Source organism: Notechis scutatus, chromosome 2, assembly GCF_049901735.1.
Source record: "Notechis scutatus isolate UNSWTSFEM ecotype Mainland chromosome 2, rNotScu1.2, whole genome shotgun sequence".
NCBI classification, from domain to species: domain Eukaryota; kingdom Metazoa; phylum Chordata; class Lepidosauria; order Squamata; family Elapidae; genus Notechis; species Notechis scutatus.
Window position 1 is genome coordinate 50,475,900 of NC_142010.1, and position 15,083 is coordinate 50,490,982.

The 15,083-nt window shown below is 37.6% G+C and overlaps 1 protein-coding gene across 4 annotated transcripts in view; it reads right to left on the bottom strand.

Annotated features, from left to right (window-relative positions):
• Positions 1–15,083, bottom strand: part of CHCHD6 (coiled-coil-helix-coiled-coil-helix domain containing 6) — a 251,360-nt gene that overhangs the window by 68,937 nt on the left and 167,340 nt on the right. For 2 of the 4 annotated variants that reach the window (XM_087954688.1, XM_026678126.2), the window contains one exon: positions 10,859–10,994. The exons of the other annotated variants lie outside the window; for them this stretch is intronic. In XM_087954688.1, coding sequence (XP_087810814.1) covers positions 10,859–10,994 — 136 coding nt within the window. The remainder of the gene's footprint in view (positions 1–10,858; positions 10,995–15,083) is intronic. 4 annotated transcript variants of the gene reach the window in all.

A 15,083-nucleotide genomic window follows, 5' to 3' on the forward strand; every position in this document is an offset into this window, starting at 1 on the left:
TACATTTCTGAAGACTCTGTTTTTAACCTAAATTACCGTTTTAAAAGTACCTTCCTAAAATCCAAGTTTTACTTGTTTCCTGGCTTTTCCAGCAAGAGCTTGACATGGCAGGTGATGGACGCGGCAAGTGGTGGGATTCAAAACATTTTATCACAGTGGGTGTGGTTTGGTTGGTGCGCTTTGCGTGCGTGCACACACTTTGCATGCACATGCGTGCCAAACACACTCTTTGCGCAGGCGCAGAGGCGTTCCAACTCACCTCCTGCAAGCCTGCACTCTCCCAGTTGCTTCAGCAGCTGCCACGCAGCACTCTGCTGTGCCGCGCAGCACTCTGCTGTGCCGCGCAAAGCAGCTGCGCTTCAAAAGCAGAGGCTATGGGAGCCCAGGCGGGCAGATAGTCCCAACAGCAGAGCGGTGGAAAGAACTGGCTCGGTCTCCGCTGCTCATCACCGCTACCGGCTAGGCAAATCCGGGCCGAACCGGTAGAATACCACCACTGGTGATGGAGATAAGTTACTAAGAGTCCATATAGTGACAAGCCTAAAAGAAAAGAACCAATCTGGTGTAGTAGTTAAAGTGTTGGCCTAGAAATCAGGAGACTGTGAGTTTCAGTCCCACCTTAGGCATGAAAAACTGAGTGACTGATTTTTTTTTTCTCAGTTAACTCATCTCACAGGATTGTTGTTGTGGGGAAAATAGGAGGAATAAGGAATATTATGTATATTTACTATCTTGAATTGTACATGAGATTATTATTATTATTATTAGCATGGTGGTTGTTACATTAGCCAGGAGACTACAATTCTAATGCAGTGTAGTAATTGGGCTGCCAATTTACTCCTTCTATTGAGATACATGCTCACACGCTTCCCAAGATGCGCCACAGAAGGAAGGGCTAGATTTATATCAGAAAAAAAAAGGCACATGGCTCTTCCTGAAGCATCATCAAAGGCCTCTTCCCTCTTCCAGAGCCACCTCGCAAATGGGCATCACAACTGGGAAGGTTCAGAGACAGAAGGATTCTGACCACCTGCATAAAGTACCAGCTTGCCTCCCCACTGAAATGGTATCTATTTATCTGCTTGCATAGACCATGCTTTTGAATTGCTAGGTGGGCAGAAGCTCAGGCAAGTGATGGGAGCTCACCGTGCCACTCAGTGCCAGGGCTCGAACCTGCTGAAGCAAAAACCATCTCCTGTGTGGTTAAGCCACTAAGCCACTGCCCCTCAGTTGTACATGAAAGGGTAGGATAAAAATCTAAAAAAAAGAGCTATATAGAGTATAAAGTGATTGCAAAAAAGGCAGTCAAACAGCAAAGAATTGGTAAGGTTAAAAGAGGAAGAAAAACATGAAGGGAGATCAACAATTAATGTGGACTGAACATGAAAGTGAATGATCAGTAGGACAAAGTTTGAAAAGTTTCATAATGTAGAGAGAGTGAATGAAAATTAAACTACAAAATTAATAGGAAAGTAGACTGAAAGAAAGGAGAGGAAGGGAAAGGTTCGTCCTGGATTTAGCTAAGGAGATCAAAACAAAAGATGTGAAAAATTTAAAGAGCAGAAGCTATGTATGGTACAGGTAATAGACAAGGTGAGAACCAGGCAATAAGTATAGACAATTACAGTAAATGGTGTTGGTATGAATTACTTTTAGCCATATTTCCTATTTTGATTTACCTTTTATTTTATTTTATTTGTTTTTGCACTGTGTATGACATTAGTTACCCTAAACAGAATAGCACACAAGTTTGATATGTGCAAGGGTGGGATTCAAATTTCTTAACAACCGGTTCTGTGGGTATGGCCTAATTTGTGGGTGTGGCTTGGTGGTCATGTGACTGGCTGGGCGTGGCTTGCTGACTGGGCATGGCTTGTATGTAAATATTATAAATATTTATGTAAATATTGATTTTTTTTTAATAAAAAAGAGCAACTTTTACCCAAAAGCAAATTTTTACCCAAAACTTTTACCCAAAAGCAAACTTTTACCCAAAAGCAAAGCAGGCAGGCACATTGAGTTGCTCACAGAATTACAGATTCAATTAGAGATCTATCTATCTGCAATCGGCTACCTGAGTCTGTCACATAAAATTTGCTAGCAAGCAAACTCACAAAATTAACTTACAACACACCATGTATGTAAATATTGAATATTTTTTTTAATTAAAAAAAGAGCAACTTTTACCCAAAAGCAGGCAAAGCAGGCAGGCAAATTGAGTTGCTCACAGAATCACAGATTCACTTAGAGATCTATCTATCTGCAATCGGCTACCTGAGTCTGCACTGAAAAGCTTCAGTCCTAAGGAAGGTTCAGCTCTGCTTTTAGATTAGCTAGAAAGCAAGAAATCCAAGGATTTCCTGCTTTCTAGCAAATCTAAAACTCCTGGCAGAGCAGAACAGCTGATGGTCAGGGGAAAAAAAAAAGGAAAAATAGCAACTTACCAAACCAGGCAAGTTGGATGGCTCGCATGCCAGGTAAGGAGTGAGTGGCAGGCAGGGGCGGGGCCAGCCAGTGGAGCAATTTGCAGGTGTGTGCAGTGTTTGCAAGAAATCATCAGCTGTGCCGCCTGGACAGCTGACAAGCACTGCGCAGGTGCGCAGCGTTTGAAAATCCTCGCTTCCTGCTTTTTCAACCTCAGCTATGCCACGCAAAGCAGCTGAGGAGGGAAAAGCAGGAATAAAGGACAGCCTAGAGCCCGGGCAGGCAGGTGGGCCAAACACCGAACCGGTTCGGTGTCAGCTGCTCTTCGCAGCTACAGGTTCTATAGAACCGGACTGAACCAGCAGCATCCCACCCCTCGATATGTGCACTTTTCTTTCTTGTTTGAATGTCACAAATTTGTACAAAATGCAGTTGTGGAAATTATACAAGCATGCAAAAGTCTGAACAATAGGCATAGTTCAATAGAACAGCAGAGTTAGGCTCCAGTTACAGAATTTGAACTTTGAAAGTTTTTATTGAACTGTATTATTGCTGAGAAATTATCTATCTTTTTAGTGCAAAAATTGCATATAAATTTGCATGCAATAAATTAGCTATAGTTATTGTGGTCAAGCCAAGATGAAATGCAAGGAAGAAAAAGTGGCTGGAAATGAAGTTAAGTTATACGCTTATTCACTCTTCCTGTATTTGCAAGGTTTGGAGGTAGGGAACATTTCTCAGAAGAGGGACTCTATTTGGAGCTATAGGCCGTTGAACAAAACACAATTTAACATTTGCAAGGTAGCATTACAAATTAAAACTCCAACTCAGCAATGTCTAATATTGTAGAGAAGGAAAGTGATATTTATTCCTTTAAAGACAAAAAAACCCCTCTAGTTTAGTATGCATTCCATTTTTAAGAGAAAAGAGAGAGGGACAAAAGGACGAAGGACAAAAATTAAAGAAAATTAGACAGAACATTATCTCTGCAGTAGTTGTACTTTGATGGACTTCTTGCTTCCTTGTCTAAAGCAAAGCAAAGCTGGCAGCAGTTATTTCCTAGGATTCCTAGGTAACAAGAAAGAAAAACTGAAAAGTCTGAAAAAATTATGAAAAAACTGTAAAAGAAATTATAAATTTGCATTCTTCCAGGTATGAGTATGTGAAGGGGCGGGAGGAGAACTGATCACGGTCCTACTGCTTGTTGACATGGATTCCGACCTTCTTTGCTTGATGTTTGCCTGATCTCCCCCCATACCTAAAACCTGAGTAATAGTCCTTATCCAGGGATATACCAAAATATTCTATTCCTCTTTAGCACGCAACAGTTTTTAGCATTTCTATGTTGTCAGGAAATCACTCAAGAATATTTTTGACTGTAGTCAACTGGCCACTCCAAATGCAGCAAACAGATACTCATGGTTATTTACAAAGACATTGGTATTCTTCATATGTTCGCTGTTAGGGTATTTGTTTTTAAACAGAACAATCTAATAAGCAACTTATTTAGTAAAATGTAAGATATTTAGTAATATATAAAGAAGATTAATTAAAAACAAAGAAGGAACTTAAAGTGAAAAAAGAACCATTAATTTATTAAATGTTTAAAAATAGCTTAAAGAAGAGAAGGCAAAGAAGAGATGATAGCAGCCTTCAAATACTTGAAGGACTATTACAGGAAAGAGAATGTGGATTTATTTTCTATAACGTCTGAGGTTAAGACAAGAAGCAGTGGGTAGAAGCTTTATAGAGAGAAACCCAAGCTCAAAATAAGGAGGGTCTTCTGACCCAGAGTGATATTTAGCAATGTGACAGCCTGCCTTCTGAAGTCATCAAGGGTCCATAATTCAAGGCTTTCAAGCAAAGATTAGATAGTCACTTATCTGCAATGATATGAGAATTCCAGTTCTCTGCAGGACATTCAACTAGAAGAACATTCTTCTGAAACCCAAGATTCTATACACTATGTTCTATATATTTTCAAAGGATTGATTTTATTAAGCAGATGGCATGGAAGATGCCAAGAAAAAAAAAGTCTTAGGGTGAAAAGGTGAAGCCAGCTGAGACTTCTTGAAAAGGGACTTAAGGACAGGGCAGTCTCAAACAATATTAACAAGGAAGAAAAATGGGAGACATCTGAAGGAGCCGATACAGTTGAACAGAAGGTTCTGTATGACATTCTTACTACAAGCTGTTAAAGTCTGGATGGCACTAAACTAAGGTCATTTCACTGGCTAACTACATTCAAAGAGTCAACATTAATGGATTTAAAATGATCTGCCGAACAGTAAACAGTGCAGTCCCACAAGGATCTGCCCTGGGGTGAAATAATTCAATATTGTTATTAATGGTTTCAATAATGGGACTGATAGGATGCTGAGCAAAATTACAGATGACAAAAAACTGGAATATTTGGCCACCACTAGGAAAATAGAATGGGATTGCAATCTAATTTGGACTGGTTGGAAGGTTTGACTGAGAGGAACAAGATGTCTTTCAAAGTGTGGGGAGGAGGAAATGTAAAACATTTGGGAGGAAAGCTATATGGCACATGCAAGAGTCTATGGAGATTCTCAATCATCCAGGTCATGGTTGTTCCAAAAAGCTGAAGAAGTATCTTGGATGAGAAGTGAAATGTCTTCTAAAAAAAACCCCCAGAAAGTCCAGTTTCCTCTTGAAAAAGCAGCTTTGGGACACCTCATTGGATAAGGACTTGAATGTGGTCATTGACAACAGGCTGAATATGAACCTTCTGTGTGAGTCAAACGCTTTAAGGATTGGGCCAGTTCTGGACTGCATTAGGAAAAGCACTGTGTCAAAGACATGTGAAGCCATTGTTCCCTTCAAGTAGGATGGAGAATGGAGACAAAGATAATATAGGGATGAGGACATGCGCTACAATAGGCTGGATGTATCACATGCTGGCCACGCCCACACCCAGTTTAGTGAAGGGGGGAAAAGTCCTGATATGTCCCATGACGCTGCCATGACGATGCGAGTTTGACACCCCTACCCTACAAGGACAAACTGAAAAAAGCTTAAGATGTTGCATTCATATCTTAATGAGGAGATAGGAAATTTAGGAACTATTTTCCACTGCAACAAAAACTAATAAATAATTACAGCTACCTACATATTAGGAAGAAAATATATCCTGACCAGTGGTGGGATTTAATTTTTTTTACTATCAGTTCTGTGGCTTGGTGGGTGTGGCAGGGGAAGGATACTGTAAACTCTCCAGTCAGAGGTGGTATTTGCCGGTTCTCTGAACTACTCAAAATTTCTGCTACCGGTTCTCCAGAACTGGTCAGAACCTGCTGGATACCACCTCTGATCCTGACAGTTAATATTAGAAGAACATCCAGCCATGAAATTTCCATATTTTGAGGTTTTTAAGCAGGGCCTGGACAGGCACCTCTTGAGGACAGTTTATTTGCCTTTACTGCACATTGCCGATTGGATTTAATGATCTTTGTAGTGCCTTCCAATCACAATACAATGATTCTTCGCTAAATATGAAAAAATTAGAGAGGTTTTGTTATTTACCTTAGGTACAAGTATTTCCTTTTTTGGTTTCAAAGAAACAAATTAAATAAAATTCTGATTCCTCCTCACCTGCGGTTTTTCAATCAGCAGGAGAGAGAAAATACTGGGGAAAGATTGCAGCATCAAGTTTCTGTCCTAATTGCCTACAAACTGTGGTATACTCCTGATAAATCTTGCAGTCAATAAACTACAGATAATTCAAAAAGCCACAATAGATTCAACCCCTCCTACAGCTGCACTATTATCCCAGCTTTTCTTTAGACCTAAAAGCAGCAATTTATGAGCTCTTGTCTGAAATTCTGCAGAGATATAAAGCTACCTCCCCAAAACATAAAAATCCCCACAGAAAACAGCAAAATTACATTCTTTTTCTCAAAACAAATATACAGGATGAATGAATCCAATATGTACCCAATTCACACATCTCTATGAGCGTAGAGTGATTAAATAGAATTGTGTACAGGTAGTCCTCAACTTACAACAGTTCATTTAATGACCATTCAAAGTTTACGGCACTGAAAAATGTGGTTTATGACTGTTTTTCACAGTTACGACCTTTATAGTATCCCCATGTTCATGTGATCAAAATTCAGATGCTTGTTAACGGGTTCCTATTTATGACTGTTGCTGTGTCATGTGGTCAAAAGATCATGTAATCACCTTTTGTGACCTTCTGACAAGCAAAGTCAATGGGAAAACCAGATTCACTTAACAACTGGGTTACTAATTTATCAACAGCAATAATTCACTTAACAATTGTGGCAAGACATGTTGTAAAATGAGGCAAAACTCACTTAACAAATGTCTCGTTTAACAATGTTGGGCTCAATTGTGGTTGTAAGTCAAGGACTATTTGTACATCTCATCTCCAAACCTTCATTACATTTGTTTAGCTTAATTCTTTATCCAGTTGACTAAACTAGATGGGAACATATAACTATAGTTAGCTGATCTTGAAACCCTAAGCAGAATCAGACCTGTTCCCTTCTTATATGGGAAAACACCAAAATCCCAGAATTGTTAACTGAAAAGGTAATAAAAATTAAATTAAATTGTAGAACCAGGCACTAAGAAATCATTTGTTGTATTGTTACCAAAATAACTTTCTGGGTGAATGAAGATACAACCTTTGTTCTTGGCTTGCAAATAATGCATTTTATAGAAGATAAACATAAGCCTAAACATAAGCACTAGAACAAAAAAATAAAATAAAAATGCCGCCACTCCTTTCTTTGATCAGAGGACTAGAGTGTCAACTTTCTCTCAGATAGTGCTTAGCTTCCTTTGGCAAAGCCACTTCAACCAGGAATCATTATCTAAGTTTGCTTGCTTCCACATTGTCTTTCTCACAAACATGTAGTTATTTCTATTTTTCATGCCCGGTACAACATTCAAACAGCAGTATCTAGCACTATTAAGTAGAAATGCAACTCACATGCTTTGAGGACATCTAAGCTCCATCTCAACTGAATAAAAAATAAAGGAAGTCTTGTCTTCCTGATGAGAGCGATTAAATCGCTTTCTTACAGACAGCCACAAACTTACAGAAACTATTGATAAAACTGTATTTGAAGCTTGGTCCCAAACAGAAGCCTTGCCTCAACGTTTCCTCTATCCCTCTTTTCCCAATCTTCTTGGCAGAATTTGCTGCTCTTACTTAAGCTTATTTAAGGAAACTTGCTACAAAAAGATTTATATTGTATTTTTTTACTTCTTGTCCAATTCTGAATCTCAGGGTCTTTTGAGGCTTTTCTACTGAGCCTGTTTCTTATTCCACAATTACCTGCACAGCAGAAGTTTTAGTGAAAGAGAAGCAGAAAGAGATTTTATTGCCATTTTGGTGTCCCCTGTAGCAAATCAATGTAAAGTAACCATTAATATAATACCCTTTTTCACTAATTATGTGAAAAGACTTCCACCAGCTTTTATGTACATAGAAGTCCTTGTGAACTAGCCAACTTAAGGAGTTAGATTTTAAAAAAACACAAAAACCTTCAGGTTAATAGGATTTTTCAGTGCCCTCTGCTGTTACCAGTCACTCAGCTTTCAATTTACTTTATAATACTGTCAGGTTGTAGCTTTGGCTGGCAGCTTCCCAGCCTCTTTCTCATGTGGATTGGAGCAGCAGTCTGCAAATATGTGGAAGTTTAATGCAATCTGTCTTCTTTGGTAATCACATTCCTTCTGCGCTATGTGCTATAAAGATGTATTGGTAAATGTATCTGCTAAAAATATACTTCCCCTCTGCTTCTGCCCACCCCGTACAAGCCTGATTTACAGGAGGCAAGAGGAAAGACTTGCATCTACAGAAGTCTGGCAAGGGACAAGGCAAATTCCGTAGAGAGCTGCTTAGAGAAAACAACTGTGCCGTGGCAATTTAGGATTTGCCATATTTTAATGCAAGATTGGGGGGGATTGGGAAGAGGGGGGAAATCACACATTTTGCAAGCTGGAGATCTCAAAAGGTACCAGAGAAAAAGCCTTTCCCCTGGAAGCTTTAACCTTGCTGATTTGCAGATATATAAAGATCTTCCTGGTAAACAGGAAAAGAAAAACCCACCAGGACTTGCAACAACATTTGAGCTAATGTATTTTGACAATTTTCCCATCTCCTTCTGACAAAGCTTCTTCTGGGACCTGGCGTGCAGTTTGTTTCATGTTATACTTAAATCAGACACAGGGCTTCTTCTTCATAATATTAATAGAAGTGAAAAGGGCTCTCTTCTCGTACCCTCCTCCTTTCGCATGAAAACGCATCCCCAATGAAATCACCTGAGCTGCGAAGCCTTGCCTGCAAGCACATGTCCCTCATTTGTAAATCGGAAGCCCCTGATCCATGACAGACGCAGAGGAAATGCTTGGTCAGCCAAGTATCCCATACTAAATGCAGTGATGCTTCTTTTGCACACAGGAAATTTCACAGAATGTTTGAAATCCTTCATAAATCCTAGATTACTGTAGTGTTCATAAGGATATATATTCTATGATCCCAGCCTGTGCATTAAAAAGTATTGAGAATAGGGTCAATTTCAGGCTAATCCATTACAGCGTTTTATTCAGGTTACCAAATTGATTTTGGAGAAAATGAGGGGAGATTGTCTTAACTGCAACATGACCCAAGATACTAGATTCCATATCATGAGCTCTCCTGATATAAGAGGCAATATTTTGTAACACATACATTTTGATCTGCATGTCCTTGTTGTGTAAATGCAAATAATCAGAAGGGTTAACTTTGTGATTCATTGATATAAGCAGTGTAAAGACATTCATATTGTTGTCCATATAGTGTAAAATGCATGCCTTTTCGGTTTTAGAAAAAGAAATATCTGACACGATCTTTAAAGTACATGATTTGCAAGATACTTGTAAAGTTCTTGAATAGCAAGAACATTCTGAAATTTCATTCGAAGTAATGGAGCCCTTCATTCTTTAAGTTAAGCCATTTGAGGTACCTTGGTTGAAAATGTTTTGCTGATGTACCATTTCATCTAGCTGAAGGTTACCAACCTGTCAATTTTAGTAGCATATAAATTTTTTGCTAAATAATGAACTTATGCATTATTAAGAACAGGTTTTATAATACGTATTGGCAGATTTCAAATCTCTGAAAATTAATATATTAGACAAAGTTTCATTTAAATTGTTAATAGTATTGATAAAATTAAACAGTATTGATAAAAATTGATAAAACAAAATGAATAAAAAAGTATTATTTTACATTATCATAATATTAGGGAAACAGGATTGTATGATGTATAAATCAAAGAGAAAGATTTAGGAAACCACAACTTAGAAAAAATAAATAGATGCTGGGTGACTATGACAATGAAAATAATCTATGTTTACCTAATCTACTGGTAATATTTTAGATTTGTTAATATAACTGGTAGATAAATCTATTATTCATCTAAATTAAAGTTGTGGTAAAGTTGTGACAAGATGAAAGTATAGTTACATATAGTAGCTTATCTGAAATATCTACTCTGGTTTGACTGAAATGCTTGGAACAATTTATAATATACTATGTAATCTACCTCTGAGTCTATTATTAATAATTACACGAGTGGTCAAACTCTATAAGCAAGTGCTTTTATCACTGAAATATGAAATCATATAGTATTGAGAAACTGATTCAAAGTTACCTCTTAATAATAATTTAAAGCTAATGCAAAACAAAAATAAAAAATAATGCTAGAGCCAATTGTAAAAAAATGGAAAACTGTACATCTTGAGAATGAAGGACAAGAAAAGGATTTAGGCATTTATACAGAAATCAAGGACAACAAGAGAGATCATTAATATGGGAAATATGTAAATTCATCAAAGCAGAAGTTATAAAATGAAAATTTAGAACTGATTTCGAATTCTGAACCAAATTCAAGACTGAATGTAAGCCTTACTAATGAGTCTGGCAAGGCAAATGCCTCAGCTTCCCCAAATTTTTTCCCTCTAAATGTGCTAAGCTAAGGCATTTGCCTTGCCAGACTCATTAGTAAGGCTTACATTCAGTCTTGAATTTGGTTCAGAATTCGAAATCAGTTCTAAATTTTCATTTTATAACTTCTGCTTTGATGAATTTACATATTTCCCATATTAATGATCCCTCTTGTTGTCCTTGATATTCTGCTAGAATAGGTTGACGAGGTAAGAATTCTAAAGATTGCATGCACTGTCTGAATGATAAATAAAATAAGCCTGTTATTACTAGTTTTTGTTCCTTTCACACATGCTGGCTTACATAGTATATGAACTGACTCCATCAATGCCTGGAGGAGCAAAAGAATCTAGAAGGAGGCAAAGTCTTCTGACTGGCATGATCCTTTACAAGACAGAGCAGTAATCAGGAAATGTCCTTGATGTAAAGCAGAAATAAAATTATAGATACCTTTTGTGCTAGCCTAACACAACGCTGATATTCCTTGACTAGCTCTGAGCAGTTTAGCACTTGCTGTTTATTTTCATTGTAGCACATCATAATGGCTTCCTGAAAGTTTGCACATATAGCTTGTGTATTCCTCTTCCTGTAAAGACAAAGGGAAATTAAAACAGCATTTTTTTTTATTGGCAGGCTTCTCATTTGTTTCATCACTGCTACCCAGTAAGGCCTACCATTCATTCTGTGGTTTAATTTCCAAACCCTTTATTGCTCTTCTCTGTACTTTTCTAGGATCTCAGCATCCCGGGAAGATACTGGAAAATATAGTAAAAAAAGAGATCTGCCAACAACTAGAAACAAGTAAAGTAATAACTAGCAGTCAGCACGGGGTTTGTTAAAAGCAGATCATGCCAAACCAATCTTATTTCATTCTTCAACACAGTGACTAAATTAGTAGACCAGCAAAATATTGTGGACATAATATATTTAGATTTCAGCAAGGCATTTGACAAAGTAGACCACAACCTACTTCTTAGTAAGCTAGAAAAAAGTGGAATAAATAGCACCACCACTAGATGGACTCGCAACTGGCTGACAAACCGTACTCAACAAGCACTCCTTAATGGGTCTAAGTCTACATGGAGGGAAGTAAGCAGTGGGGTGCCACAAGGCTCTGTCTTAGGCCCAGTATTCTTCAACATCTTCACTAATGATTTAGATGAGGGAATAGGAGGGGAACTTACCAAATTTGCAGATGACACTAAGCTGGCAGGAATAGCTAACACCCAAGAAGATAGGCTCAAGATCCAGATGGATCTTGACAGACTAGAACACTGGGCCATATCTAACAAAATGAAATTCAATGTAGAGAAAAGTAAAGTCCTACACTTAGGCAAGAAAAACCAAAAGTACACATATAGACTGGGTGAAACTGTGAGAGAGATCTTGGAGTCTTAGTGGACAACCAGCTAAATATGAGCCAGCATTGTGCAGCAGCAGCCAAAAAAGCTAATGCAATCCTAAATTGTATTAACAGAGGGATACAATCAAGATCAAGTGAGGTACAATAAAGCCTTAGTAAGACCACACCTAGAGTACTGCATCCAGTTTTGGTTACTACATTACAAAAAAGATATTGAGACTCTAGAAAAAGTACAGAGAAGAGCAACCAGGATGATTAGGGGACTGGAGACTAAAACATGAAGAATGGTTACAGGAACTGGGCTTGGCTAGTCTAGTGAAGAGAAGGACCAGGAGAGACATGATAGCAGTCTTCCAATATTTGAGGGGCTGCCACAGAGAGGAAGGGGTCAAGCTATTTTCTAAAGCACCTGTAGGCCAGACAAAGAATAATGGATGGAAACTGAACAAGGAGAGATTTAACCTGGAAATAAGGAGAAACTTTCTGACAGTGAGAACAATCAACCAATGGAACAGCTTGCCCTCGGAAGATGTGGCAGCGCCATCACTTGAGACTTTCAAGAACAGATTGGACTGCCATTTGTCAGAAATGGTGTAGGGTCTCCCGCTTGGGTGAGGAGTTGGACTAGATGACCCATAAGGTCCCTTCCAATTCTGATTATCTGTTATCTGGTTTGTATCCTGTTTTTTTGTATCCTAGTTTGATCAGAACTAGACACAGTATTCCAAGTATGGTCTCACTAGTACGGTATAAAGTGACACTATCACTTCTTGTGATCTTGATACTGTACCTCTGTTGATCTAGCCTAAGACTGCATCACTTTTTTGGCAGCTGCAGCATAATGCAGGTTCATACTTAATAAGCGGTCCAGTAGAACACCTAGATCTGTCACACAGTTTCTAAAATAAATATAATAAGTTGAAGACTACCATTACTGAGTCTTCCAGCAAAATACTTCTAGGATATTCTTTTATTTTCAATTCTAATCCACAATCAGAGAATGGAGAACAAAACACTGGCATTAATCAGTGACAGCCCTACTACAGTATACAGTCCAGAAATCAATATTAGTAACAATACAATTATACCAGACTTCTCCATACTACTCACAAGTTCACATTCATTGGAAAATCCTAGATACAAATTACAAAAACTTAATGGAGCTCAGTATTTCAGAGACATAACATTCCATGAAATACTTCCCAAAATTTTAGAACAGGAAAAAAACTAACAGGGGGCTTCAAAAACTCATAAGCTTGGCATTTTGTTCTGTCATTGCAATTTTAATGTCTTTGTAATCATCAGAATGAGCACCTGGGAAACAAGAACTAAGTCAGGAAATACCATAATATCCTTCAATTCATTGCCAAGTTAAGACTCTTAAAATTATGTTTTAACTCTGAAAGTTTATTTTAAAACCTGAAAGAATTTATTACAATTTCAAGAGAGGCAAAATTATGTGATATTTTCTAATGAGGTCATTGGTATTTCTCCTACGCTATAACTATCTTGACTGCATGGTAATCTTTTTTTTTTTTAAAGATGTAAGGTTTTAATTCCTTGCTTGAGTTTCATATACACTTCAGCTCAACTGGAGAAAAACATTTTCCACCTTTCCTCTTAGAGCTTCTTTACTCAAAGTATCAGTAAAAATAACTTGTGTTCTGCTGGATTCTCATTTAGAAGGTCAGGTGACTTTACCTGATTAGGCAATTTTGATGTTTTGTGGAAAATAAAAGATTCTGCTTTTATATCAATTCTTTACGTCTTAAAATAGGGGCACATACTATTGGAAAGTTATATATTTATCAATGGTCTACAATACCTTACAGGATTGTGATGAGAATAGTGTGTGTGTGGGGGGGGGGGGTTGTATGTGCCTGTGTAAGTGCGCAGAATTATCTTGAGCTATTTCAAAAAAGCAAAAGCAAAGATGTTTCCCTCCCTCCCTTCTTCCCTCATTCTGACTATTCCCTCCTTTCAATCAGTCCAGTTTTGATTTTTTCTCCATCAGAATTGATATCATAACATCATGCACCAATAGTAGGAGTAGGGGTCACCTATGTTTCAGCTTTTGCCACTATTCAAATTGCTTCTTTGTTTTCCAGGACGTCAGTCCTCAGCTTCATAACTGCTGTCCTCTTCAACTTTTCCCTCATCCGGTAAATCATTATCATTACATCTTGGCATAGAAAAAGAAGAATAAACCAGTCTGGTATGTTGGACAAAACAGTCTTGAACCTGGGCTCAAAGACTTTCTCAGCAATACATGGTAATGAATGAATCAGTTCACATCCCTTTCTCTTATAGGGTTTTTGTAAGATAACCCATACATAACACATGAACTTCTTTTGTAAAGACATTGTGGGCAAAACAGTGGCAAGTATAAAGAGTGCTTCCAGTTGAGGCATTCATTTTGCAATCACTCTATCTCATTTGTGGGAAATGTCTAAGTGATCCTGATGATGTCTTCTCCCATTTGCAACCCTTCTTTGTTTTCCCATGGCTACGTCCCTTTCTTTCACAGAAAATCCATTAAGGAAAAAGTTGGAATGGTTGTACAAGAGCTTTCCTGTATGGTTGAAGGAATGGGTGAATTTAACTAATAAGAGAATATTATTCTTAGAAGGCCATGACTTACAGAGGGGGTGGCATCCTTTTTTATGGGATGTTGGGAAAACTAGCCAGAAATATTTTCACAGACACCTAATCAGAGATTCATTATTGACTAATTGGAAGAAAAAACAGAAAAAACACTATTTAAAAATATCAATTTGGATCTCAACAATGGAGGCAATGATTCACCCAAATAATCTGGATATTACTAAAATGATTAAATATAAGGACCTATTGGATATGCAAGGAAATCTGAAATCGTGGCAAGAACTTCAAGATCGGGGATTAAAAATTGATCTGTGGGCATATCTTCAAATTCAAAGTAGATATAAACAGGACAAGAAAGAATTTGGAATTAACAATAAACTCCAGCAATTAGATAAAAGTTTATTAGGATCAGGAAAAAAAAATATAACAAAATTTTATAATTATTTATTAGAAGTAGAATTAGAAGAAGAAATTGTAAAAGGGAACATGATAGCCTGGAGTAGGAATATAGGACGTAGTATCACCATAACAGAATGGGAAAAGGTCTCGGGTAGAAATAATAAAATTATAAAATTGGTAGCATACAAAGAAAATGCCTATAAAATGTTTTGTAGATGGCACCTTCCTCCTTCGAGATTAGCGAAGATGCACCCCAATATGAGTCCGAATTGCTGGAAATGCAAAAAAAAGAGGGAACTTTCTTCCATA